We start from the raw sequence: 26,661 nt of genomic DNA, 5'->3' as shown, positions 1-26,661 counted from the left end.
GCGCGGTCCCGGGAGGAAGCGGCTGCCGCCTTCCGCCCCGCGCCCGCCGGAAGTGCCGCCGGGCTTCCGCCGGCGCCCGCGCCGCTCCCCGGAAGTGCCGGGCCCCGCTTCCGGCCCGCAGCCGCCGTCCCAAGATGGCGCCGCTGGACCTGGACAAGTACGTGGAGATCGCGCGGCTCTGCAAGTACCTGCCCGAGAACGACCTCAAGGTGCGGGGCGGCGGGGCGCGGGGCAGGGCGCGGGGCGCGGGGTGCGGGCCGGGGCCGGCGCTCACCCGCTCCCCTCCCGTAGCGCCTCTGTGACTACGTGTGCGACCTGCTGCTGGAGGAGTCCAACGTGCAGCCCGTCTCCACGCCCGTCACCGTCTGCGGGGACATCCACGGGCAGGTAACGCGCGGGGCCGGCGGCGGGGCCGGCGGCGGGGCCGGCGGGCGCCGCCCTCAGGCTCCGCTTCCCCCCCCCCGCAGTTCTACGACCTGTGCGAGCTGTTCCGGACCGGCGGGCAGGTCCCCGACACCAACTACATCTTCATGGTACGCGGGCTGCCGGGCCGGGTGCGGGCTGGGTGCGGGGTGCTGGGTGCCACTGCGCGGGGTGCTGGCTTGGACCAGCAATGGTGTGGGCAGCGGGAGCAGGGCAGGGATCGGGCCCCTGCGCTCGGCGCTGGTGCGGCCGCCCCTCGAGGGCTGCGCTCAGCTCTGGGCCCCTCGCTCCCAGCAGGACATGGAGGGGCTGGAGCGTGGCCAGAGCAGGGCAGCCAGGCTGGGCAGGGGCTGGAGAACAAGTCCCATGGGGAGCAGCTGGGGGAGCTGGGGCTGCTCAGGCTGGAGAAGAGGAGGCTGAGGGGGGACCTCATCGCTCTCTGCAGCTCCCTGACAGGAGGGGGCAGGGAGGGGGGGTTGGGCTCTGCTCCCAGGTAATGAGATTCCCCGTCCCTGGAGGTGTTCCCCCCGTCCCTGGAGGTGTTTAAAAGGCGTGTAGATGTGGCACTTCAGGATATGGTTTAGTAGCAATGGTGGTGTTGGGTGGACGGTTGGACTCGATGATCTTAGAGGTCTTTTCCAACCTGTGATTCTATGAAGCGCTGCGGGCACGGGGCGCGGCGCCTGTCAAGCGAGCAGTGTAGAGCGCCCGTCAGCGGCGCGCGGTGCCCGTCAGCGGCACACGATGCTCAGCAGCAGCACGCGGTCCCCATCGAGCACAGCGCGGTGCCCGTTGAGCGGTGTGCAGTGCCCATCCGTGGTGCGCAGCGTCCGTCAGCAGAGCTGTGCCGGCAGGGCGGCCGCACCCTGCCGCGGGCCGGGGCAGCGCCGGCGGGCTCGGAGCTGCAGCCCCAGTGAGCAGCACCCGTGTTCTCACCGGTCCCGGCTGATCCCGGCTCCCTGCAGCGCTGGGCGCGGGCGCTGCGAGGAGCCGGAGCGGCTGCGTCACTTTGCGTTTCTCCGTTTGGCTGCTGCTGCGTTGACAAACGTTGCTGGGACTTGCAGGGTGACTTTGTGGACAGAGGGTATTACAGCCTGGAGACCTTCACTTACCTTCTGGCGCTGAAAGCCAAGTGGCCGGACCGAATCACGCTGTTGCGAGGCAATCACGAAAGCAGGCAGATAACGCAGGTGTACGGATTTTACGGTAAGTCTCTGTCCAAGCGACTGCGGAACGGGGGCCAACGGGCGAGAAACGAGCGCGGCGTCCTGCCCGGGGGCGGCCCGTTCGGGGGCAGCGCTGCCGGGCGTTCCTGGGCCTGGCTGGGGGCTGGGCTCGGGCAAACTCGAGCTTTGTCATCTGTGAACGCGCTCGTTGTGCTTGTGAAGCAGAACGTGGTTCAGCCCCGGTCTCGCTGCTCTTTCCCTCCAGCCTCAGGGGGCTCGGGATGGTTTTTGGTGCCACGTTCCGTTGTAGGGACGGTCTGCGTGTCTACAGAACGGGCTCTGGTGTTTCGTAACGAAAGGTTCTGCGTGAGGTGACGGCATTACTGTGATTTCCGTGTAACTGGAAATGGGTGTCACACCTCGAGTCTGCGGCGGGGGCTTGCAGTGTCACCAGCGAGCACCTGGGGAAACGCCGCTGGCCAGAAGCAAGCAGCGGAACAAGTGTCTGAAAAAACAAGGGAATTCATTTCCTTGGAAACTTCCTTGTTGTTGTGGGGGGCGTTGATAAAACCGGAGGAAATCCCGGAAAGCACCTGACACCCGCCCAGAGAACACAGCCTGTAAGGAGCCTCCCTCTGGAGGAGGCGTCAGCCAGGGCAAGTCCCAGCGTTCACGGGTCGCTTCCGAAACGCCTGCCCGCAGGTTCACCGCCGCCTCCGTGTAGCTTTAAACAGAGCCACCGCAACGCCCGTGGGTGGCAGGAATATTTTCCACTGGCCCTGGCCGGTTCACGCTTCGGAAATCTGTGGTGTAAGGGCTCGAGCGGTGCGGTGGGGGTCAGTTCCCAGCCCGGGGGAGCAGTGGGAGCGTCGCCAGCCGCGTGCACGAGGCCCTGTTTTATCTCCAGCAGGCGCCTCGCTGCCCCGGCGCGGGGCCCAGCGCGTCCCAGCGACCGCGCGGTGCCCCTGCCAGGGGTCTCGCCGTGCGCCTGACTGCCGAGCTCTGCTCTGAGGGTCTGCCTCCGCTCTGCGCGCCTGCTGCGCCGCTGAGACAGAACAATTCTCTGTTCAACAGATGAGTGCCAAACGAAATACGGAAATGCGAACGCTTGGAGATACTGCACCAAAGTCTTCGACATGCTCACAATAGCAGCTGTAAGTGGAAACGCCGCGTTACAAAAATGCAAACGCATTGTCTAAATGTGAATTCTGGAGTTGGTGACCTCTGAGGGTCAGCCGGCAGCGTTCCGTGCCGGGAGCGTTCCGCGCGTCTCTCTCTCTCTGCAGTTAATAGACGAGCAGATCCTCTGCGTGCACGGTGGCCTCTCCCCAGACATCAAGACGCTCGATCAGATTCGAACCATTGAACGTAATCAAGAAATTCCTCACAAAGGCGCCTTCTGCGACCTCGTGTGGTCTGACCCCGAGGACGTCGACACGTGGGCCATCAGTCCGCGGGGAGCGGGCTGGCTCTTCGGTGCAAAGGTGACGAACGAGGTAATGCTGCCGTGCACGCGGCACGAAGCGACCGCAGTCTGGCAGCGGCTGCAGCGTTCCGCTCCGTCTGATGGTCCCCTCGCGACGGGGGGTCGAGGGCGCATGAGGGGACGACCGTTACTTGTGAGGGGGGGGGGGGTGTCTCGAGTCAGCTCGGAGAGCTGAGCCGCGGGAACTGGAGAGCGCAGATGCAGCTGCGGCAGTGCTGACCTTGCCTTCTGACAGCGGAACGCCGTGAGGGTCGCTCGTGTCGCCCGGGGTTGGCTGGAATGCTTTTCTGAGGGGGGATAAAAATACCCTTTTTCTTAAAAACTCTTAATTTTTATTACTTTGGAAAGCAGCGAGCGGACTCCTCGGGGCTGGCACGCCAACCTGCTCGGGCCCTGACCTGGCTGCCGCACGAGGGCTGGGCTCGGGCCGGGCTTTGTCCCCGGGGCGCTCCGCCCGCGCGCCGGGGAGGACCGAGCCTCGTGGGCAGCACAGGCCTGGCCGCCGCCGCCCGCGCTTCACGGCGGCTCCTCGCTGCCCAAAACCCAGGCGGCTTCTTTCAGCGCCCTGGGTGCAGGAGCTCCTCTGCACCCCCGGGGCTGCGCGGGCCGGGGCTGCGGCGTGGCGGCTGGCAGCTCGCTGACCTCACGTCTTCCCCTTGCAGTTTGTTCACATCAACAACCTGAAGCTCATCTGCAGGGCGCACCAACTCGTCCACGAAGGCTACAAGTTCATGTTCGACGAGAAGCTGGTGACGGTGTGGTCTGCCCCCAACTACTGCTACCGCTGCGGGAACATCGCGTCCATCATGGTCTTCAAGGACGTCAACACCAGAGAACCAAAGCTGTTCCGTGCCGTCCCGGATTCAGAGCGCGTCATTCCACCGCGGACCACCACGCCGTACTTCCTCTGAGCCCCCTCCCGGCTGCCCCCCGTGCCGTCCCCCGACTATAATATACTTTTTATCGAGCACTTTGCTGCTGAAATGCTGCCTCCGGCCTTTCTTATTTTTAAATTATGTAAATTTATTGTGTATGACGGTGTCTGTGGCCAGTCTCTTTTTTTCTTCCCCCCCCCCTTCCCGAGATCCGTTACAGCGCGTTTGTAACCCGGCCGCGGCCGCGCAGCGCTCGCCCTCCCGGCGGGGCTGGGCCTGGCGCCGGGGCGGTGCGGGATTTCAGCAGCGAAGTCCCCGCCCCGCGGGCGGGGGGCGCGGCCGTGCCCGGTGCTCGTTCCAGCTGGAGAAAAGCGAAAATACAGCTGCCGCGGGGGGAAGGGCGGCTCCCGCGGGGCTGGCACGGGCCGGGCGCGTCGCAGGCCGCGGGGCTCTGTGCAGCCGGCCCCGCCGCGGGGACAGGCCCGGCCGGGGCCCCTCCCGGCGCCGCTTCCCCCATGGCCGCTTCCGGTCTGGGCGGTGGTTCCGGTTCCGGAGCGGCTCTTCCGGTTCCGGGGTGGGGCCCAGTGCGACGCGCGCTCCGCTCGCGGTTCTGCCGCCTCGACATCGGCCGGTGCGGCGAGACCCGCCCCGTGGGGGGCCCCCGGCGGCGGGGGCGCTGCTGAGGCGGCAGCCGCCGGGGCCGGGGGCGGGGCCGGGGCCGCGGGGTGCTGTGCGGGCTCCGGGCTGCTGGGCGAGGTGGGCGGGGGCTGCTCGGTGCCCCTGCGGGGCCTCGGCGGGGCGGAGGAGGAGTCGTCGTCGTCTCTCAGGACGGCAGAGAACGTGTTTCTGCCTGATTTGGGTCTCCTTTCCTTTCCTTTCCTGTGGTTGTTTCCACGGGAGGCGGCTCCCGCCAGCCGTGGGTGGGTGCTGCGGGCGCGGAGCGTCGCCCCGCACGGCGCTGGCTGGGCAGGCGTGCCGGGAGCCTCGCAGCTCTGCCCGCAGAGGCGCCGGGCGGGCCTGGCGCGGGGTCAGAGCCCGGCTGGCGCGGTGCTGCGTGGCAGAGCCGGCCGCGGGCCCGGCCGTCGTCCCGTCCGCGTCCCGCTGCCAGCGCGGGGACGTCGGCGCGTGCCAGGCTCTGCTCCGCGTTCGTCCGCGTGCTGCGGGCGGCAAAGCTCTCGCACCGCCGCGCTCGTTCGTGCCCACGGGGCTGTCTTGGAACGACCCCTGCGCAGCAAACGCCTCCTTTCGCGCCGTCAGCTGTAGGGGGGGTGTTTCCACCCTCCCATCGCCCTTCCTGCAGGCCGCAGGGGGGCACGCTCCGTGCGTGGAGGGGTGCGGGTGACACAGAAACGGGCCTCCCCCCTCCCCCGTGCGGGAGTAAAGCGCTCGGATTACCCGAGTCATTTATTTGTGCTGAAGTCTAACACCTCGTTCAGAAGGAGGCCAGCAACGCACAACTCCGAGCTAAGTGTCCACTCTGCCCAAATGCTCCGAGCTCCCCGTGAGCAACAGGGGCCGTAACTCCACATCTGACGCCCCCCTCCTACCCTGGGCGGAGGGCGGGGGGGGTTTCATGCTTTAAAATCTCCCCGTTTTAACGAACTATTGCATCCCAGGGGAGAAAACCAGAACTACAATGAGAAAGAAATCAAGATTAGGGTTTTGATCCAAAATGTATTGCACCACAAATTTCATAGTGTTTCATCATACAGTCCGTATTTACAGCATAGAAGGGAAGAAATCCAAGGGCCAAAGAAAGGATTATGTATTCCACTGGTTTTATACAAGGGAAAGTGCATTAACTTCTTAACATATGTATAAGACCTAAAGAAAACTCAACACTTAAGAACTAGTTGATGGTAAGTTGATCCCGTATGAGCTCTGGGATCTGACACGGAAGTTGTGTCAGTGAATATAGACCCTAGGGCGTTACGGCGTCACGCGTTGCTGCAGGCTGCCTGCGCTGCTCTGCTGACCCTGCAGCAGCAACCTCTCGAGCCAGGACCAACACGAACGGAGCAGCCGTTCAGCAGGCAGCAGCGTCAGCAGAGGGAATCCTGTCCCCGGCCTCGGGTCCCACAGCAACAGGCCAGGGCAAAGGGCCCTTCGACAAAAACACCTCAGAGAACAAAATCATCCCAGAAGCAGCCGGGTTATCCGGCCCCTGCTTTGTTTCAGTACAGGAGCGACTGATACAAACCCACTTTTGGCCCGTCTCTTCTCGTACTGGAGCAGAGCTGTACTCTGCCCCCAAACCTCACCCACACTGCTTAACGATAGCACGGGGAGGCTGCTAAAGACTGTGTGTGGACAAGCTTTAGCGTACTAAAAAATCCTGCTGGTTTTCTTAACTTTAGACAAATCCAGCCCAGCTGTCAGGGGAGCAGTGTCCCTCATGCCGAGGGCACAGCCGCTGCGAGGCCCCGTGCCTGGGCCCCGGGGGAGGTCAGGCAGGGCGGAGGGGTGCAGCATGGTCACCGCTCCGGTACCGGACCCGAGGCGGGAGGATGCGTTTGTCCCCAGCGCGGCGCGGCTGTGCCCGGCAGCTGGGAGCAGCCCTCGGGCCGCAGCCCTGGCACCGCACCTTCACGGCCGGCCGCGGGGCCAGGCTGCGTCTCCACTGGAGGACAGGCTGAATTTTCTTGAATGTACTTAACAGAAGTACTGTCAGTAGTAACACGAAGCTCATTGTAAAAGAATTACCAGAACTGCAGCCTGCTCACCATACATACCTAGTATTTTTAAAATAGGTCCCATTTTTAAGGAGTCAGACTTCCTGCTGCTTCCCATTTTCATCTAGATTTCGCCGTGGCATTAATAACTATTGGCAAATTGTGCTTCCACTCTGTGAGGCAAGTGCCACTTTGGTCCCCCTCTTCTCAAGGGGGAAGGAAAGCAAGCTGCTGGAACCAAGATTTATTCATTAAGAGCTGAATTTTGCCCTCAAAACCAAAACCCTCATGAGCAGCGTTTCTTCTGCCGTGTAGTTCGGACCCAGTTAGCAGCCCACGACCCGTTCATAACAGTTTTTAAGCATCAGCATTTGAAGCACAGAAAACCACAACCAAAGAGGCAGATACTGGTCATGAAGATTTGCTGCTAGCAGATTTTGAAGGGAAAAAAAAAAAAAAATCGAATGTTTAGTACCAATGATTTTCACTCTTTGTCACTGGATTATTTTTTTAAATAAAAGGTATTATCAGTGTGCATTTACAATACCTGGAATTCAGCTTTAAAAATTTAAAATGGTTTACTACCCCCTCTTCCCAACGCTAACAACCTATGGTACAGGCTAACAGATTAGTTTTAAAGGCGACTGAGTATTAGGTACTATAATTAAGACCATTTTAAATATTATTTTTCTTTAAGAAAAGTAAAATCAGACAACTCTGAAGTTGTGCTCTCAAATTAAATAATCGCCATCAACATGCAGCCTTCGGGACTGCAGGCCAGGATATACGCACCTTAAAGTACACAGTGATATGAAAAAATGCGAACTATTAGTTGTGTCAGTATAACAAGGCAAGGCAGATTTCTTTTTTTGGTTAAAGCTCCCGCTCCTGTTCTGTGAAAGGCTTTTCAAACTGCCAGAAACTCCACACCGTGCTGCCAACGTTTGTTTTTCATTGCTTGCTTTCCGTGGCGAGACCAGGAAGCTTCACGGTGTCTGGAGTCACTCGGCGCTAGCGCTGCCATCGTGACAGACGCGCGTGTTAGCAGCTCCAGCGGCCAGCACCGCTGTCAGCGAGGTTAACGTTACCCTTTGGTGCCAAGAAACCAAGATCGACGAGCACAAGGAGCTGACTTCCATCACGAGACCATCGCGACGGCGGTCCCCGGATCCCACGCAGAAGAGGGGTTTCAGTTTGTGGTGAGAATTTCTCCTTGCACAGTATTAGTTTTGTAAACAGCGTCAGAAGTTCTTGTACAAAATACTGCAATGACAGTGATTAAGACACACCTGAAGGAGTGTGTTCAGCGTTCTTTTCACAGAAAAAAGTGGCTAGATGCTGACTGCCCATTTCCAGGTTCCCTTAAGGCCACAGCGTCCTTGGGCCTGAGATAGAAGGCCGGATACTGCCTTTAGGAGATGGCTTCGACCCGAACCAGGACATCTAGGACAGGAAAGCACAACACACGTCATGCTAGGTTCACATTTTTCAGAAGCTGAAGATTTGAAAAAGAAAAGATATGGTACATATGCATCTCCCCATCACCTGATGAAAAGAGCTATTTCTGAAACAGAGCACTGCAGACTTCAGACTGCAGCAGTTTCACACAATCAGACCTGGCAGAAGCAGTTTCCACAAGTGAAGATGACTGAAGATTACACTTACATATATTCCTTTAAAATAACTACAAATTACAAATCCTCAGTCACTTCAACACAGTACCTGTAGTCAATCTAGTATGAAACTGTTCCCTGAACAAGAGGGTGAGGGCATCTCCCTCAGCTGCAGTCCTGCAGACTGAACCTGTCCGGCTTTCCGCGTGGGCAGAGATGAATGCAGGGCACCGAAGGACGTGCACTGAAGGCAGCGCTCACTTACGAACGTTCACTAATAACCACACAGCCAGGGACATGGAACAGACACATTTTGTGCAATGGACAGGAGAAACAGACCCAGGTGTCTAAGCCCAATGTCCAAACGATAAACCAAGAATTCGGCCTCCTGCGTTTAAACACTGGACTGGACTCCAGTGAGCAGCTTCCAGCTGCCCTCCATGGACAGAGTCCGCTGGGCAAAACTGTGCTGTTACTGCTTCCATGAAGCACTGGCAAGTTGCTGCTTCCCTCACCGAAATGGACAATTTCCAACATGCATGCAAGTGATTAGCTAACATTTTAATAATAAATTACATTTATTATTGTAGCGAACATCTGGAAAAGATCCTTTTCATGACCTCCCAGCATCTAAGAATTTCCATTCCGTCTGCTGGGAGTCCTGTCAGAGACTACAAGTGGCACAGAACCCTTACCTTGTACTCCAAAGTTTCTTTAAGCATGTTTTCTTCCTCTTGTGAAAAATTCAGCAACACAGATACAGCTTTAATTAGATGGAACGCCTGAAAGAAACCACAGTACGTTGTTCGTTGTGATGCTCTCAGGCTTCACACTCGGCACTACGGTGCAGCACAGTTTTTCTGTAGGCTTGGTCACAGACTTTTTAGTCACAACTGCGGAGAGCAGAGCAGCAGCCTCCCGCGAGCCCCGGCGCCAACAGACGAGGCTGGCCTGTCTCTTCTTCCTGCTTTCTGTTCTTTAGCAATGGTTTGTGTATTTTGGGGAAAGACGACAAATGGGGAGCCTAGTTGGTTAGAACAGAGAAGCAGCTTGGCTCCTGCGGCATCCCAGGGTTTTCTAAGCTTTGAAAATTTGACCAAACTAGCAGGTAGGCAGGAAAGAATTACGCCGTTTAAAATATACACTGAAGTATATTAACTCTATCGTACTAACGCTCTTACTGGGACACACAATGCAGAGTCAGTAAAGGAGTCAAGCCCTCGGGATACCACAATTACTTCTTGATCTTACCCACTGACTTGCAAGTAAGCAAAGTGTATTGTTGGCACGACTTTTTTACCTTTAACTTTTTCAACACAATGTGGAGCAGGTGAAGGAGCTCCAAGTGCGCAAGGAACTACCTCTCACAGATCAACAGCAAGCAGTTTATGTCTTTTTCTTGTTTTTTTTTTTCCATCTGTCTTAAATGTACAACCACTCTAACTACACACTCCATATGCTTTTGAGAGTAGTGCAGAGGAAATGTCTTGTAACTGCAGATTTTTAACTTCCAGACACCACATTTCCCTTTCATTTAGTTCATAATAATCTGTACTTCCAAACATATCACTGTTAGCTATTTTGCTTCATGGTGCTGAATCAGTCAACAACTTTTGAAGTGTAAAAGCATGGAACTGGCACAGAAGTGTCCTTGGCAGGCAACGGGTGGCAGTTCCTAGAGAAAGACAGACATAGCAAGAGAAGCTCAGGGTACACCTTTACCTCAGATTCCCGGCAGGACATGAATTTCAGCACAACATGTTTCAGGTATTCAAAGTTTATCTCCCTTGAGTCATTTAAATCAGAGTTGTTTGTGACAGTCACAGAAGCATTAGGCACTTCAGAATTTGCTTTTTCACGTACTTCAGGTACCTCACTGTCAGGCCTTATTTTCTAAAAAATAAGAAAAAGAGAAGTACATTGCAGACTCTGTCAGCTTAACCCTGGGAGAGGATCCGGGTCCCAGCCGGCCAGCACAAGGCTTGTATCCACAAGGTGGGTACAGCTTGGGCATCAGCAGGACAAGCTTCTCATCCTTCATGGGACCACAGCAGAGCAGTGTCTCCACCCCTCCCCACACTCTAGGACAGAAGCTAGTTGCTGGCAGCGTTACACGGACATTGACCAAACCAGCACGGAACTGGCTCCACGGCAGAAACTATCCTAGAATCAGAGAATGGTTTGGGTGGGAAGAGACCTTTAAAGGCCACCCCGTCCAGCCCCCTGCCGTGAGCAGGGCCATCTTCACCTGGATCAGGTCGCTCAGAGCCCCGTCCAGCCTGGCCTGGAATGGTTCCAGTGATGGGGCGTCCACCACCTCTCTGGGCAACCCGTGCCAGGGCCTCACCACCCTCAGTGTAAAACACTTCTTCCTTCTCTCCAGTCTGAATCTCCCCTCTTTCAGTTTAAAGCCATCACCCCTTGTCCTGTCGCTGCAGGCCCTGCTGAAAAGCCTGTCCCCATCCTTCCTACAGGCCCCCTTTAAGTACTGGACGGCCGCAGTCATATCACCTGATAACTTTCTTGCATCACTAACCTGCTCTGTGCCTTTCAAACATGGGCCTTCTCCAAAACAATTTCAACCTCAGAACAAAAATAACAACATCAGAATATTTTAAAACTTCTGTTAATTTTTTTTTTAAATAGAAGTCAAGCTTTTGGAATTAGCAGTGCAAGTAACTGTCAGTGAGTGCCAGATGAAGAGACTGAAAAAACATCACCCTTACCAACTCTTTCTGGAGGGTTTTTTTGAGCTCTGTCATTCTTTGCTGTAGCTGCTTTATCATCTGCAAGCAGAGCAAAGGACAGTGTTAACACAGTATTCATGGTCAGGACATGTTTTGACCCACAGATATCTGGAAAAACCCACGACAAACCAGGGCAACGAATAAAGCAATCACTAAACAACGCTGGCAGCCCTGAAGAAGCAACCTGAATGTCTTGCCTTTCTAGCTGCACGCATTAGCAAGGCATGTGGCAGGACAATTCGGCTTTCACGTGGCAGCACAGTGGAAGGGAAAAGGTCTCTGCTGGAAAGCTGTAAATGGCATCATTTGGTGCATCTTTCCTCCAAAATAGATAAGGATTCCTACAATTCTGGCTACAGTTTTTACCCACTATTGCTAAATCTCCGTACAACCCAGAGAAAAAAAAAAATCTTCTCACAGAATACAGGATTCAGATTGGATCCGCCGTGTTGGTAAGCCTGTCCTTCTAAGGGCAGCATGGGCAGCACCAATTATTAGGCTTCCTAACTAAAAGGGGAAAGACTAACAGCTGTTTCTGCTGTTTCAGTTCACCTTGTTTTTCTCAGCAATTTGCTGTTCCAGCTCTCTGTTATCCTCCCGAAGCTGAATGATGTCCACAGCTGCTACCTCTCCATTCTGTTCCACCACACGCTTTTCTGGAGAATGTAAATGCTTGTTCAAGGCTCTTGGCGATTCCTCCAGTTGTGAAACCTATATAAACGAAAAGGTTGAAAGGCAGATATGACATCTGCAGCCTGTGAACACTCCCCAGGGAGAAAGCTAGACTTCTTTTTGGTGGCGTTTGGGGGGGTGGGAGTGGTGGTGGTTGCTTTTACAAACCAGACAGCACTAGTGGCAATCTAGCTGGCTACATCTCTCACTGGCCTGCTTACTGCTCTTGGGTCTGTCTCATCGGTTTCCTAATTGTTCTCTCCAGACTTTTTATGAGTCAAATAAAATAAGGTGTCTTCCATAAACCAGTCACAGATCTGACAGGAACCAGCTTTCTTTAGGAAGACAGGGAACAACAAACAATGGTGGTCTACACTGCTGGTGTCTCAGGTCACGAGCAAGTTGGCAGCGTGAACGGCTCCAGACACGTATCACCAGGCGTGACAGAACTGGGCTCTCTTGCACACCCGCGCCTTTTCCTGAGAAGTCTGAACAGATCAGCTTTGCAACTGCACTCACGTTTTTCTCCTGTTCTCTGGCCAACAGGCACTCCTGTATCTGCAACCTCAATCCATCGATCTCCTTTCTTGCCGTTTCTTCTTTCTCCACTGCTCGGCTATTACTCGCTTCTATGTCAGACTGCAACTGGTGCATTTGCAGCAAGACAGCTTCATGATCTGAGAAAGGGGAGACTCGCTTAGTATCAGTACACCAAATCACATGGGAGTTTCTAATTATTTTTCTTAAACAAAGCAAGTTACGGTGACAGCAAATCCTGACCTTCTTGCCTTTCTCCATCACAAAGACAGAAAGACGACAGAATTTAAGCCACCCAAGCTCACATGCCGAACTGTCTGACAGTCAGGGCGATTTTAATACTAAACAACGTAACTATCAATTACACCTGCTCCAAAAGACCCCCACCAAAGTCTGTGTGACTCATGCCGTGGCTGCACAGAAACACTCGGGGCTGAGCTGCGAGCGCCAGCGGCTCCCGACTCATGGCTAGCCAAGGGAGCGGCGCAACTGGAGGCTGCGCGTTTGTTCCCCTTCTAAAGAATGGCAACAGACAAGAGAAACACGGAGGGGCAAGGAACTGAATGAAGATGACTGCACTTCATTTTTTAGTATGACTGTGGAATCAGTTTACAGTTGCTCTTTAAGAATGTAAATAATCTTTCAAGCAAGTGCAGTTTTTAACGTGGTGCAACGAAGCAGCAGTTTTTGAGCTGTATAATTTATTTAATGTTTTGCGCAAAACCATTTACGAAAAGCACAGCAAGATTTGTTATTTTATGGTGTATAAACATAAGACGTATTTTAAAAAGTGGTTTTGTTTTTAGGGATGCAGTAGAGAGACTGCCCAGCTGTTACTGAAAGATTCAAGATTTCTAAAATTCTGGTAACATTAAATATGGAAGAGAAATCTAGAATTATTACAATCTATCAGGTAAGCCCAGAACTAGAGACTGTCAAGATAAAGCTGTCGGTAGACTTGTTTGGTCTAACCTTGACTGAGTTGGTTTAGTTCTTCCTTCTGTTTTAGAAGCACATCACACTTTTCATCAATCAGCTGCTCTTTTTCCTTTATTAAGGAAGCCAGATGTGAAACCTTCAAAGCAGACAAACAAACAAACAGAAGTCATTAAAGATATAAAACTAGAAGAGGACATTGAAAGATTTCAACATGCCTCAGATTTCTTTTTTTTTGTGAGAGGGACTGGAGAAGAATTCTTGTATTGGTGACAAAAGCCGCGGCTGGTATCTACAACTGGCAGGGGCTGCATGAGCTCTGTGCCTGGCAACTCAGCACCTTGAAGTGGTTTGTGCAGCATTAGTGTTACAGACAACACAACGTGGATGTCTGCGATCTAGCCACAGACCCACAGAAGGCAGCACCTCTACAGTGCTGACCTCATTCAAAAGCACTGAAGTCAATGTGCTGTAGGAGCCAAAACACGCTTTGCTGGTGATAAACTCTGCGCCACAATTACTCTGTGCCTCACAACCAGCATTCTACCCCTTCTACATACAGCTGGACCAAGCAAGCGCCGATCTACAGCAGTCCCAGATGAATAAAGAAACCAAAAGATGGGACTAAATTCAGCCAAACTTACTCAACGGGCAGTTCCCAGTTTAAACAAACAAGGTCACATTATCCACCATGATCATTTTTAGTAAAAGAGCAGCAAAAGAAAGACCACCCAGAATTCATATTTGGTTACTGGAAACAACCTCCTCCTCTAAAATTTATTTAGTTACTGGAAACAACCTCCTCCTCTAAATTTTATAATTTTAGAACTGCTGTGCTTCAGAGGGACAAACACGTGACATAAGCACTGAAAGGAACAGCAGCAGAATGAGCAGGTTTCTTTAAAACAAACTGCCAGCTAGCCAATGGCTCAGGATGGCTGGCCCACTGGGATCACGCACAAGCCTTACAGATTTAAGCTTGCTACTTACTTGGTCTTCCCCTCCCTTGTACATATTCAACGGCCGCAACCTGCCACCTTGAGCCTATGCATTTACGAATATCCTTAACTTGGCACTCGGCAGCATTTCACATTCTTCCACTGGGGTAACTCGTATCAGCTGATTACATCCTTGTGCAGGCATGTACACAGACACCCTTAAGTTTCAAGTTTACTGAGGCAACCACTACTGTCTTGCATGCTGAGGATCTGACTCTTGTTAATTTTCCTGACTGTGACGATAATTAAGTCCAAATCTAGTCTGGTCTGTGCAAGGTAGGGAGCACCCAAATATATTCCAGACTGTCGGTATTAACCCACCTGCTGTTGTAGCTCCTCTCTTTGTTTTCGGGTTTCTTCCAATGCTTTGGCAATTTCAACACTGATGGTCTCTCTGCTGCTCAGTTCATTCTGCAAACCAAAAGTCATTCAGAGGGTACTTGAGACAACTAAAATCAAATCAGTCTCTCATCTTGCAACCCAAATCCATTAGCAACTAGAACTCACAGGTGTTCTAACACACCACGATTTACCCTTCCAAATGAGAGTTACTGTTTTGTTTTACTGCACTGCTGGTACCTGCACATGTAAGAGCAACACAGAACTGATGTGAGAGGCCAAATGTATCCAACGCTTAAAATACCTTCTAGCTTGAAGTCTCTATTACATTGAAGTAGCTCCTTCCTACAACTGATCTTTATTCCAATTGTGCATCCAAGAGTAGCTAGAGAAAACACTTTCAACAACCCAAAACTACAGTCTAAAGGCTGACTAGAAGCTGTGAATACCTGACCAACTTCAGTTTTTAACTTTTGTTTTGAATGCTATGAATGGAATTTGATGTTGAACCATTCTGTATTCATTGCTGCTAACGGGATTTAAAAGCTCTTCATGCCTAACAATACAGGAATCTGTTATTTCTGCCTGGTTTAGGCAGACCCAAGCATTCTGTTTCAGAAAATGATCGCCATTTGTAATGCTCCTCAAATAAATTTTTACTGAGTACCAAAGACGATTTACAGCTGTAAGTACAAGCAACCCACGTGTAATGTGACTCCAAGTACCCAGAATGTAATACACTTTGACGCTGTTTCTCAAACTCGGCTCGGTATTTAACCAGCGTCTCTAACCAATTAAACCCTTACCTTTAACCTGCTCAGTTCAGACTCTTGTTTTTTTAAAGAACTCTCATACTCTTCTCTGCTTCCATTAAGATTTTCATTTTCCTTTTCCAACTGGCTCTGTAAAATAAAGATTGCTTAAATACTAAGCACATTTATTCTAATGCTTTGTTTAAACAATTAAACACATACAATGTTTTGTTCATATTTAGTTTCTCAAAGTATGAGATCTTCTATTATAATGCTAGAAGCGCTGAGTATGAACATTCAGACAACATGCAAGGTCTACAAGCCGCGTTAACATCGTTTTGTGAAGGCTCACGCGGCCCACTGAACAGTTTCTGTACTTACGATCTTGCGCTGAGTAGCTGTTTTATCCAATTCCCAACCTGTTTCGAGAGCAGCAATTTGAGACTCCAGCCCAGTAACTTTCTGATCGTACTGATGTTTCTCACTTAAAATCTGTTGCCGTAGTTTACTGCTTTCATCCTCTAGATCAGTTTGCTTCAGAAAAATAAAGAACACTAGGTTAATGGCATTTCGAAGCTTTGACAAGAATCGGACACCATTCCCTGTGACATACACGCAATCCGAAGCAACGCTATTCCTCCGGCAGCAGCCTCGTGTACCTGTATACAGACACTAGTTTAGGAGACAAACTGCACAAAAACACTTCAGGAACGAAACCAACATAGACAAGCGAGCGTCTCTGGGGATGCTGCAAACTGATCTGCTACTGGTCAGTGAAACCTTACGCAGCGTACTCACCAGCTTCTGGATCTTCAGATCCTGTTCAGCAGCTGCTTCTTTGCTCCTTTGCAATGCTTCTGTTGCAATCTGTAGTTTTTGTTCCAGTTCTTTATTCTAAAATATAACCACACGTTTAATTCCTTATCCATTGGCATCTACGTTATTAGAAAAAACACACAGAATGACGGATAACCCAGTAGGGGAAGGTTAACATTAAAATCACATCATTCAGAGAGACTGCGTACTGGACACACGCTGCTTTTACAAACTTCACCGCACCGCTGCTGTCCAGCAGTGCTTGCACTTCAGATATTTGTTTCTTAGGACAGAGCTTTCATGTCTGTCTTCTCTAACTTCACAACCTCTAGGCCCTTCACCACTGAGGGTGGAGGGTGACCAGAGACATTGATCAATTAAACTGAAGCATGTCCAGAGATGGGCAACAAAGCTGGTGAAGGGTCTGGAGAACAAGTCTTATGAGGAGTGGCTGTGGGAACTGGGGTGGTTCAGTCTGGAGAAGAGGAGGCTGAGGGGAGACCTGATTGCTCCCTACAACAACCTGAAAGGAGGCTGTAGCGAGGCAGGGGTCAGTCTCTGCCCAAGCAGCTAGCGATAGGATGAGAGGAAATGGCCTCAGGTTGCACCAGGGGAGGTTTCGGAAAAATTTCTTCACCAAAAGGGTTGTCAAGCTGGAACAGGCTGCCCAGGGAAGTGGTGGAATCACCATCCCTGAAGGTATTTAAGGGACATGGAGACGTGGTGCTTAGGGACAGGGTTTAGTGGTGGACTTGGCAGTGCTAGGTTAATGGCTGGACTCGATGATCTTAAAAGTCCTTCCCAACCTAAACAATTCTATGCTTCCGTTCAAGACTAAATGGGACACAGTCTCACCTTTGGCTGACAGCACAAGCACAGTGAGGAGAGGAGGTACAGGGCATAAAGAGCCTGGAAACACTGGGAATTTGTAGTAAAGAACACCCAAAAAAGCCCAACCACCTTACCTGTGTTTCCAAATCGTTCACAGTCTCAGTGTGATGCGTTCTGTCTGTTAGTAGCTGCTGCCTGGTTTCATCCAATTTCTGCTCAAGAGTGGCTTTCTGAAGATTACATTGAGATGAAGAACAGGAGGAAGGATGGACAAAGAGATTTTTCTTTAACTAAGATTTTTCTCTTTACTTCATTAATAAGGTCAAACTAAATTGGAACAGTGACTTTGATGTGCAACGCAGCTTTGCTCTGGGGAACCAGGAAGTATGATCCTACTGCATAGGGCCTCTGCAGACCAGGTTGCCCTGGGAATGACATCATTAATTAAGAATGGGAAATTCACTGGCATGCTGTCATGATCCAGATGTAAACTCTAATCACCAGCCAGGTCATAATTTTCTAACCCAGACCAAGTTTAAGGGATAAAAAACTTTTTTCTTTTTGAAAGTTTACCACCTTCTGCATCACAGCAAATACACAGAGAACGTAAAACTTTTGCTAGTTATGGTATTTACTTTCCAAATTGTCTTACTACCCCTACATGGACTTCAAACTAGCTCAAGTTTACTAAGCCATGTTCTTTTATCATAGCAACATGAAGCTGATGTGCCTTGTAGGCAAGCCTGACCAAGGAAGAGCACATCTTCCCTTGTCTCCCAAGACCCAGCTAGGGAGGCATTGCTCCAGGCAGATCCTGAACAGGAGCACCAGTGAGAAGAGAGATCACTGAGATCAAGGATCAAGAAGTAATGAGAGAAAGGGCATTAACCAAAGCTAAGTTCTTTGTTTCCAGCTGTTTCCTAACACTTCTGAGGCCCAAGCTTTCAACATACAACATTCTGTTTGTACAACTACGTGCAAAACCAGTTCCCCTCCCTGTCCCACTGTTTGGTGAGTCACAGTGATAGAAGATGAAGAACAAGGAAAAGTGTGCACTGTTCTCTGGAAGGACTAATAAAACTCTCAAGTTGTTCTACCTCCCGTGGACATGTTAAAAAGCTGCTCTTTTGCTTCTAAGCAGTCAGATGCATTGCCTGAACAGACAATGCAGGAAGACCCACAAAACATCTGTGCCATATCTACATAATGGGCTCAGTGTCGTCACCCCCACAATTCTGCCCAGCATAGACAGCGTGCCAACGTACGCTGCAGGGACAAAGGCGCCTGCATTACATCACCATATATTCCTCCCATGTGTGATAAGTAATGTATGTGTCTTAAAAAAATCTCACCAAGATTACACTTTTAAGCCGTCTATAAATGTATAATTACCTCCTTGAGTAGCTCCTGCACATGTTCATCCCCTGAAAGATTTCTTTCTAGCTTTTTTTCCAAGGAAGACACTTTTTCCTGCAGCTGTTCAGTAAGTTTATTTCGCTCAGCAAATTCAAAAGTCATCTGCGAGAACAAGAAATCACAGAATCTTTTTTTAGAGTGAAGCTTTCATCTAATCCATTGTAGTTTGACTTTAAAAAGTGTCTTTAGAAAAAGTCCTATTTGAAAAGACAACATGATCCTAAAACACTCTCTAGACACCAAATTTCAAACTCATAGTGCATTACCCAAGAGCACACCTTTACACCAGACAAAAGTAGATTCATCGGAAAACACTTAACCTTTCGCTTGTGTTGCTCATATTCGACCTTCAGAGATTCATGCTCCACCTGTAACATTTCCAGTCTCTTCTCACAACCAGAACCAGCAACTCGGGCCTAAAAATTTTGAGAAATTACTTGCTTTGAAACTTTGATTTCCAAAACCACAGAATTGATATCTAATCTAACTTCTGCAGACAAGGAGCTCTTTGAATCATGTCTCATTTAGCTCAAACTTACATTTTGCAAGTCTACAGAAAGCTGCTGAATGACAGTTTGTAGCTCCTGTTCTCTTAACTCCAGAGCAGTGATCTTATTTTCTGCATTTGTCTCAGCTGTCATTAGTTTATCTCTTCAAAAGAGAATAAAAAAAAGTGTCACACTGTTCCAGAAAAAATAATCTTTAACAGATAATTCTGCTTCTTATGAAAATGGAACAAGCATCAAGAAGATTTTCTTGTCCTAAAGCCAGCCACTGCTTGATTATACATTTTCCAAACAAAGCGACAGTTCAGCAATCAAACTACGAAAAAAAGACATCATAACAAGCTTACAACACCCTACACAAGTACTACTCTAATTGGCTTGAAAAGAAATATAAACCTGGTATTTACATCCACATCAGCATACCAGAAGCAATTATTCAGTCAGCTCACCATGTATAAGCTCCTTCAAAAAGACAAAACTGGGCATGCAGTAAATTACGAGGGAAATGAAAACACTGCTCCTCACGGAACAGCACATCCGTACCTCTGTGCCTCTAGCTCCAAGCACTGCTGCTGCAACTCTTCAAGAGCTTTCCTTAAGCCTGACGACTCGCTGCTTGCGCCCCGAAGCACCTCTTTAGTGTGGGTTAGCTCTCGAGCGCACGCCTCTAGTTTCTGCTCTGTTTTGCTCAGAGATTCTTCCTTTTTCAAAAGCTGAATATTAGAACATTATCTTTGACAACACATATGATCTGGAAATACTGATAAAGCCTTCCCTTTGAAACTTGCCTTTTTTATTAAGTTATGAGCTGTATTAAATAACTGCCATAAAAGTCACTGCTGAAAAAAGCTACGTAATATTGTATGCATGTACCTACTCTTAGGATTTTGAGACTGACCAAGACTGTGTAAGGCTAAAAAAAATTAATGCAGAACTACCACTAACTCAGTATTCTAACAGAAATTTCAGGAAAGAAAAAAAAAAGTTTAAAATAATCTTACCATGTGTTTAACTTTGGCAATTTCCTGCTGCTGAAAGCCCTCCAGCTCATCAATTTCATCTCTTTTTTGAAAAAGGTTCAACCTCTGCTCCCTCATTTCTTGTAATTGTGCTTCAAGTATTTTTTTTTCCTGATAAACCAACAAAAACCAAAAGAAATCCAAGAAAATCTGTATGCTCATTTCAAGTCAGTGGGAGTTTAGGTGAACTCTCTGGGAAAGGAATCTTGTCTTGCAGCCACAAGGCTCTCTGACAGTACTACAGGTAGAACTAGCAGTTCTTCCACATTCATGGCGCAGTAGGCAATGTGGAGCAAATTATCGAAATTCAAAAATCTCAAAAGAATCCCTATTCATTACAGTGCAGCAAATGATCACCTAACTGGACAGCAAATAGTAGCATGCTTCATGTCTTCATAATCAGAGATAATTTAAAATAGACCAAGCTGAACAGCTGGAACAACTACAAGACTGAAATCCTGTATTTAAAAAATCCCTAACACATAGTTTCACTTGTTTAATGAAACAGGTGACCTACTGCAAGAGCTCACACGAAATCACTACCTCCTTCTGCATCCCAGCTGCCTCCTCTGTAATAAAGGAAACTGTTGTTCCACCTTACAGAAGTACATCTTTCTCATCATAACCCATCCTTCTCTACTTCCCCACTGAAAAATAATTTCAGAAATATCTCCTGAAGGACTGGGGCTGGTAATGAAAGCAGATCTCTGGCCTCTCCCACTGACCAAAGATCGAATAATACAAAGTGCTAAACAGAGTTGAGCTGCAGGAAGTGTGCAGGCTAGTGTCTACGAATACACATGCACAAAACAAACAGAACCCCCAAAGGTTACTTACCTTTTCAGCTTGACCCAGTTTTTCCATCCACTCCTGAACAAGAAAGGAGAAAACCAATCAAAACCAACTGGTAGACTTTCAAGGACATCATGGTTTAAAAAAAAAGAAAAAAAATGCATTTGTATTGTTAACATAGATAGTAAGTTGTGGTAATGATTAAAAAAATAATCAGCAAAAGAAAAGTAACAGCTAGTGTTTTAAGATACAAACATTGAGGAATCATTTATGCTACCTGAATACATAAGCTTCATGCAAGTAAAATAAAAGTGAGAACAGGTCTATTGTAATTGAATCTTACCAAAGCGCAAGCTTAACCTCTCCTTAGAAATCGGTGTGGGCTCTTTTTAAAAAACAGCATGAACAGTCAAAGCAACGACAAGTCCTACACCGTTTCTGGCATTTGAACCTAATAGTCCCTTCTTTCCTCTACGTTGACATGCTGAGCAAACACAGTGCAGAACAACTATTTTAATTAACGGCGACACCTGCTGAAAACATCAAGGTCACGCACTCCAGTCTCCACAGACTGTCACAAGTCGAGTTGTTCAAGCTCCATTACCTGGTCCTTTTTTTCTAAGGCCAAAGCCATTCCTTCAGCCATCTTGGCTCGACTGGCCTGGTGAGCTTCATTCTGCTCCTGAAACTTCCTCATGGAGGCTATCAACAGAGAACCACCAGCTATATTAAAAACTTGTCTTCTAAAATTGCTTCTCAGTCTTCTATATGTTATTTATCACTTTAAAGAGCTGCTTCTGCAAGTAACTAGCCCCACCTCGACTCTCCAGCACTAACGCTGTGCCTCTCATTACCTCAGACTGCTTGCACCTTGGACAAACGCCACAAGTAACAGACGATAGCAGTACTGTTCCTCACCAGATTATAACGAAGCTGTAGGTTTCAAAACAGTCTCTCCTGCACTTTAGGCCCAAATTTGGCCAAAGGAGTACAATAACAACTTTGTTCAACAGCCAACACACTACTGCTGCTTTTTACGTGGTAAATAAGGCAAGCGCTTGAGTTCTATTCCTCTGCAACCTAGAGGTGCGCAGTTTGAAAGCAAGTGATAAACGCATCTGTACATCAAACCCACTTCCTTCCAACCATCACAGTTATCTACTTCAAATAAAAAAAAAAAAGGAAAAAGAAAAGTACGTACAATCCTGATGCTTTTCTAATGCATTTTCAAGCTTCTCTTTTATCTTCTGCAAGTTTCGGATCTGATCAGCATAATCTTGTGTGAGGAGGAAGAAGCACAGACCAGGAATGAACAGACATTGGGGAAAGAAATTAAAAAAAAAAAAAAAAAAGGAAAAAGGATGAGTGGAAAATGACGATGATTTTCTCTACCAGAAAATCATTCCTGCTGCAGAAAACTTGGGTGACCATAACAATGAACACAAGCAAACGGTTCTGCACTGTCCATAGGGAAAATGGCTGGCACAAACAGGAGGACCTGTCCTGGGTGTGCTAGTTACACAAGAAAGGGCAGTACCAGAGAATGCAGAACCATCCCCACTGTCTACTTCACTCAAGAACGGCAATCTGTTTAACTCTGTTTAGGAAAGGTCTCTCTCATCGGAGCATGTGAGGACGGGGCGATTCACTGACGCTTGCTCGCTGTTCAGGTCGCACCGCATCTCAGGCTGAGCTCCGACTGGGGCTCCCCGCAGCTAACAAACTCACGCCCTCACCACCACCGTGTCTGCTCAGCAGAGGAGAATTGACAAGGAAGGCAGATTTAAAAAACACAAAACAAACACACACACAGACCTTGGAAAAGTTGATGTACAACGGAAAGGAGGATTTACCTACTGATCAGGCTGCTTGCACGAGTCTCTTGGTACCTAGAGCTTCCCTCTCTCCTACTAAGCCCAAACCAGCACTTTCAAGTTTACCTTACGCAAACAGGTGAACACTTTGCCCTTTCAAATTGCAATGGGAAATCACCTGTGAATCTTGTATTTTCTTGAACTGAACAGGAGCCTGGTAAGTGTCCTGAATAAATTAAAATAATCCTGAGCTGGCTATAACCTCTCCTTATTCTCCAAGGCCACCTCTGAGCTTTGGGAAGCAACAGCAGAACACAGCTCAGCCTAGTCCCCGATCCACTCCCTACAACAGTGTCAGAGCAGCACCCTTACTACAGCTTTACAGAACAAGGCATTATCTTGGAAAGCAAAAAAGCCTCAAGACTGTTTTATGCTGAATCCGTTGCTTTATTTCAAAGTTCACTTCTTTAAGAATGGCACTGTGTTACCGTCACCACCAGAAAGCTCAGATCCCAAGAGAAACAAACCATTATGTACACAGAATAAATAAGAGTGGGGAAAGACACTATTTGAAGAATGGGGACAGAAAGCTGTCCCATCTGTTCCAAAGAATCACACAAATGTGGTGTGGAATCAGAAGAGAGTCGGTCGTCTTTACAAAATGATCAGTGACACTGGATGCTCCCTAGATGACAATCAACCGCTTGTTACAAACCCATTTTAAAAAAAACTTAAACCCATGTATTTTTAATAAATTAAAGCACTTCAGTTCAAATGAAAATATTTCCTAAAATAATAGGGGTTTATATGTATCGAGACACATACCAGACAGCTTGACCTCCAGTTTTCTTATTTGTTCATTTCTTCTCAACAACTGGGATGAAAGATCCTCTCTGGAGCTGCTTCCATCAGAAGCCTTGGTAGAAAAACAACACTCCTGTAACTTACAAATGTTTAGAAAAAGTGATCCTGCCATATACTAACTCTACCATAATACACACTATCGTGCCTAGGAACAATGCTTCCGGTTTTCACACGCAGGGAAAATTGCACTACCACAGCAGAATGTGTACAAAACGCGGAAGAGGAGAAACAGCCAGGGCTCAAACAGTGAGCTCTGCAACGCCGGCCCGCTCCACGCAGTGCAACGCTTTTAAAAGCAGCTGTAGCTGCAAGCTGTTCAAACTGGTCACTGAGGAGACGGCGTAACAGAACGACTCAGGGAAAGAAAAAATCCCAGCTCTACAGTACAGGTTCCAGGACAGGCTAAAGCGAAAGCCTTTGGAAAACTAAGCAAGCAGAAGAGAAACAGCAATGCTCTTCACGTGGGATAAGCTCGCTTAGGCACTAACGCAGCAGTCTTGCCACTTGCAAAACCCACTGCATAACTGACTTCTGATTCTCTAGGGGTTTTTTTGCTCCATAAAAATCAATATGAAGAGCAGTTAAATTACTACTGCTAAACCAACACATTCTTGGAGGTGTTCTGAAAGCCACACAAGGCTCCAGCTACCATCGTTACTTGCTTTCTGTTCTCTAAACTCACATGATGATAAATGAAATTTCTACATGAGAACGTGTTAAGTGCAAAACAATTTCAGAAAAACACAAGATATGTATTTCCTTTGTAAAATGTATTTAACCATTAGGAGTTCCAACCCTCTGCTTAACAGAACTGGAATTTCAGCTGAGCTTCAGAAAAAATGAGTTAAGACTCAGCTGCGTAAATAACTTCTCCATTTTGCAGCCAGCAAAACAGAATCATAGAGTGACCTGCTGCAACCAGCGGGTACCGCAGGCACCAGCAGTGGTGCGACACTGTGTCCTAATCCGGGTTTTGAGGAACGTGATAGCCAGCAAGGGGCAGAGGTGCTGGCGCACTACAGGGTTTCGTTTAACCCATACGCTCCTGGAATGACACGGCTTGCTTAAACAACGCTTTGTAATGAAAGAGAGCTTAAACCAGACATGGGAGAAGCTACAAGTTCTGAGTGCAGCAAAACCGAATACACGTTGCATAAACAATGTGCTGGAGTAGGAAGAGTACCAGGAAGCCAAGAGGTAAACACAGGACCATAGCAAGATCATAGCTAACCAGCAAGCTTGCTTTCCTCCTGCTCCAGTGATTAATTTTACAAATGGTTATCTCACACATTACTACAGCTTTATTCAGCATTTTATATCTGTTTAACAACGGTCTGTATTGGGGCAGCTTTGTAACTCACGTTTACGTGGGAATGCAAGCCTCCTAGTAACTACCATGGCTAGCATTAAAACGTTTTCTCTTCAGCATTTAAGTTCATTCAAGCTAATGAATCATTTATGCATTAAGACATACAAAAACACCACAATATATACTCAACTCCTACGCCAGACTTAGAACGGTAGCCTGTAAAGCTGTATCAGAAATGCTGCAAGAGAAATCAAAACCCAAAGCAAGGTGTCACTCACAAAGTCATCTCCGGAGTCTGCTCCCACAGACGTGATGGACTCCTTACTGACGGAGCGGGGTATCCTGGCAGCCCCCCCTGGCCTGGGAGCAATGGCTGCCTCTTCTGCAATCTTCTTCTTCAGCTTCGCAAACATTTTACTGCTCTGGGGCACGGAAATGGCCAGGGACTTTGAAAAGCCACTACCACCAATATGGTTAACGTAGTGACGCTCGGTTTACAGCTTCCAGATGCCGAGATTTAATTTTGTGCCTCATCCACTCAGTTTTATTGCATTTCTAGTTCCATTAAAGCCTTCACAGCCTAACAGCACCTGCACATTAAAGAGATGCGGTTTCCACGCTAAAAATCTCCACCCGTGTTAAACACTCGAAGATAACCGAACGCCCTTCAACGCCCCCCCGTCACAGCACGCTGAGAATCAACTGCCCCAGCGCAGAGCCCGCTGACAAACCAATCCAAACCCAACCGCCACAGCGCTCAGCACGGCCGGTCCCGCCGGGGGGTCCGAGCAGCCCGGCCCCCGCCCGAGGCCGAGGGAAGCTCGGGGCCGGCCGGTGTCCGGCGGCTGCTGCCCTGCTCCGAGGCAGCCGCGGCCCCCACCCGAGCGCTGCGGCCCAGCCCGGGACCGAGCACTGCGGCCCGGCCCGGCCCCGCCGCCCTCTCAGCCCGGCGGCGCCTCAGCCCGCCCCGCCGCCCGCCAGCCCCTCAGCCCTCCGGCCCCCCAGCCCGCCCCTCAGCCCGGCTCCGCCGCCCTCCGGCCCCTCAGCCCGGCCCTGCCCGGCCCCGCGCCCTCACCGCCCATGGCCGGGCCTCGCCGCCGCCAGGACCCCGGGGCCGCCGCTTCCCCTGGCGGCGCCGACCCGGAAGCGCCGCGCAGACAGGCCGGAAGCGGCGCGCGCCGGTGCGCAGGCGCGGTGGGGCGGGCCGAGCCGCGGGTCCGTCCCCGGCGTCCCGCCCGCCCCCGCACCGCCCCGCCCCTGGTGCCGGGCCAGGAGCATTCCCGGGCCATAGGGCCGGTGAAACGGTGCGGCGCGGGCGGGAGGCTCCGAGCACAGCCGAGCGGCAGAGTCCCGCGCCCAGCACGGCCGGGCCCGGCGGGAGGGGAGCTCCGGAGTCCCAGGCCTCGCCCCCGGGCCTCGCCCCCCGTCCGAGCCGGGGCGGGCGGGCCGCGGGCCCCGGGCGGGCAGCGCTTTCCTCCCCGGGACGCGAGCACGACGGCAGGGGAGCTTCTGGTACGACGCTGCTCTGGCCACTTACAGAGCCCTCGCAAAAAGAAATAACGCCTCTTTGCTCCAAAAGATGTTTATTCATATATCTCTATATATTTCAAGCAAAATATCTGTTTTTACCAAAATATGATATACAGGCACATGACTGTAAAATAACTTTAGACCAGTTCACTACAAAATTACTTTTGGTAATCGTTAATCCGATTCTCAGCGAGGCAAAGCTCTCCTTTCTCCGCGACGGCCACGCCGGAACGCTCCCGCCGTCTGCCCGCCGCCTTCCCCTTCTCCTCCTCGCCGAGCCAGGCCAGGGCAGAGCCAGCCTGTGCTGCGCAGCCTGCGTCAGCGGAACCCTGCTCCGAACACGGCCCTGGCAGCAGAGAAGCGGCAATCAAACGCGTGCCAAAGGAGAGGTGCCGTGTCAGCGGGGCAGATCCTTGCGAGGGGCTCTGCTGCCTGACGGCAGGCCTGGCACGGTCTGTGCTGCCCGGGGGCTCCCGGGGCAGCCAGCGGCACCGACGTCTGCTCCCAAAGCGAATGAAACCGGGATCTTTTAAGAGCAAAACGTCTAC

General features: G+C 50.1%; 2 protein-coding genes across 3 annotated transcripts; one reads left to right on the top strand and one right to left on the bottom strand.

Annotated features, from left to right (window-relative positions):
- The first annotated feature begins 45 nt into the window (after positions 1 to 45).
- PPP6C (protein phosphatase 6 catalytic subunit) lies at positions 46 to 4,108 on the top strand. The gene is made up of 7 exons (XM_075439586.1): positions 46 to 209; positions 292 to 387; positions 468 to 533; positions 1,488 to 1,629; positions 2,664 to 2,743; positions 2,876 to 3,085; positions 3,738 to 4,108. The coding sequence occupies exons 1-7, from the start codon at positions 135 to 137 to the stop codon at positions 3,984 to 3,986; spliced, it is 918 nt and encodes a 305-aa protein (XP_075295701.1). The 5' UTR covers positions 46 to 134; the 3' UTR covers positions 3,987 to 4,108.
- Positions 4,109 to 5,604: 1,496 nt separating this feature from the next.
- On the bottom strand, positions 5,605 to 25,745 carry GOLGA1 (golgin A1). 2 transcript variants are annotated; one of them, XM_075439434.1, is made up of 23 exons: positions 25,659 to 25,745; positions 24,862 to 25,173; positions 23,236 to 23,326; positions 21,798 to 21,872; positions 21,201 to 21,298; positions 20,642 to 20,674; positions 19,787 to 19,915; positions 19,329 to 19,498; positions 18,819 to 18,930; positions 18,600 to 18,695; positions 18,256 to 18,381; positions 16,998 to 17,093; positions 16,015 to 16,110; positions 15,598 to 15,750; positions 15,271 to 15,366; positions 14,447 to 14,536; positions 13,164 to 13,266; positions 12,174 to 12,331; positions 11,535 to 11,693; positions 10,962 to 11,021; positions 9,958 to 10,128; positions 8,931 to 9,017; positions 5,605 to 8,065 (listed from the first exon to the last, which is right to left on the bottom strand). In XM_075439434.1, the coding sequence occupies exons 2-23, from the start codon at positions 24,994 to 24,996 to the stop codon at positions 7,985 to 7,987; spliced, it is 2,415 nt and encodes an 804-aa protein (XP_075295549.1). In that variant the 5' UTR covers positions 24,997 to 25,173; positions 25,659 to 25,745; the 3' UTR covers positions 5,605 to 7,984. The 2 variants fall into 2 exon arrangements, with proteins under 2 accessions (XP_075295549.1, XP_075295551.1); XM_075439436.1 differs by having other exon boundaries at positions 19,329 to 19,486.
- Positions 25,746 to 26,661: the final 916 nt, after the last annotated feature.

The sequence above is a fragment of the Opisthocomus hoazin genome, chromosome 19, assembly GCF_030867145.1.
Source record: "Opisthocomus hoazin isolate bOpiHoa1 chromosome 19, bOpiHoa1.hap1, whole genome shotgun sequence".
In the NCBI taxonomy this organism is placed as follows: domain Eukaryota; kingdom Metazoa; phylum Chordata; class Aves; order Opisthocomiformes; family Opisthocomidae; genus Opisthocomus; species Opisthocomus hoazin.
The sequence above is the reverse complement of the archived record's forward strand: the minus strand, read 5'-3'. Positions and strand labels throughout refer to the sequence as shown.

Coding starts and splice junctions, on each gene's coding strand:
- GOLGA1 (XM_075439434.1), bottom strand. CDS start 24,996: ATGTTTGCGAAGCTGAAGAAGAAGATTGCAGAAGAGGCAGCCATTGCT. Junction 18,382..18,599: donor ATGAGCAACACAAGCGAAAG/GTTAAGTGTTTT, acceptor TTGTTCTCGCAG/ATGACTTTTGAATTTGCTGA. Junction 12,332..13,163: donor ACTAAACCAACTCAGTCAAG/GTTAGACCAAAC, acceptor CCCCTTTCTCAG/ATCATGAAGCTGTCTTGCTG.
- PPP6C (XM_075439586.1), top strand. CDS start 135: ATGGCGCCGCTGGACCTGGACAAGTACGTGGAGATCGCGCGGCTCTGC. Junction 210..291: donor TGCCCGAGAACGACCTCAAG/GTGCGGGGCGGC, acceptor CCCCTCCCGTAG/CGCCTCTGTGACTACGTGTG. Junction 388..467: donor GCGGGGACATCCACGGGCAG/GTAACGCGCGGG, acceptor CCCCCCCCGCAG/TTCTACGACCTGTGCGAGCT.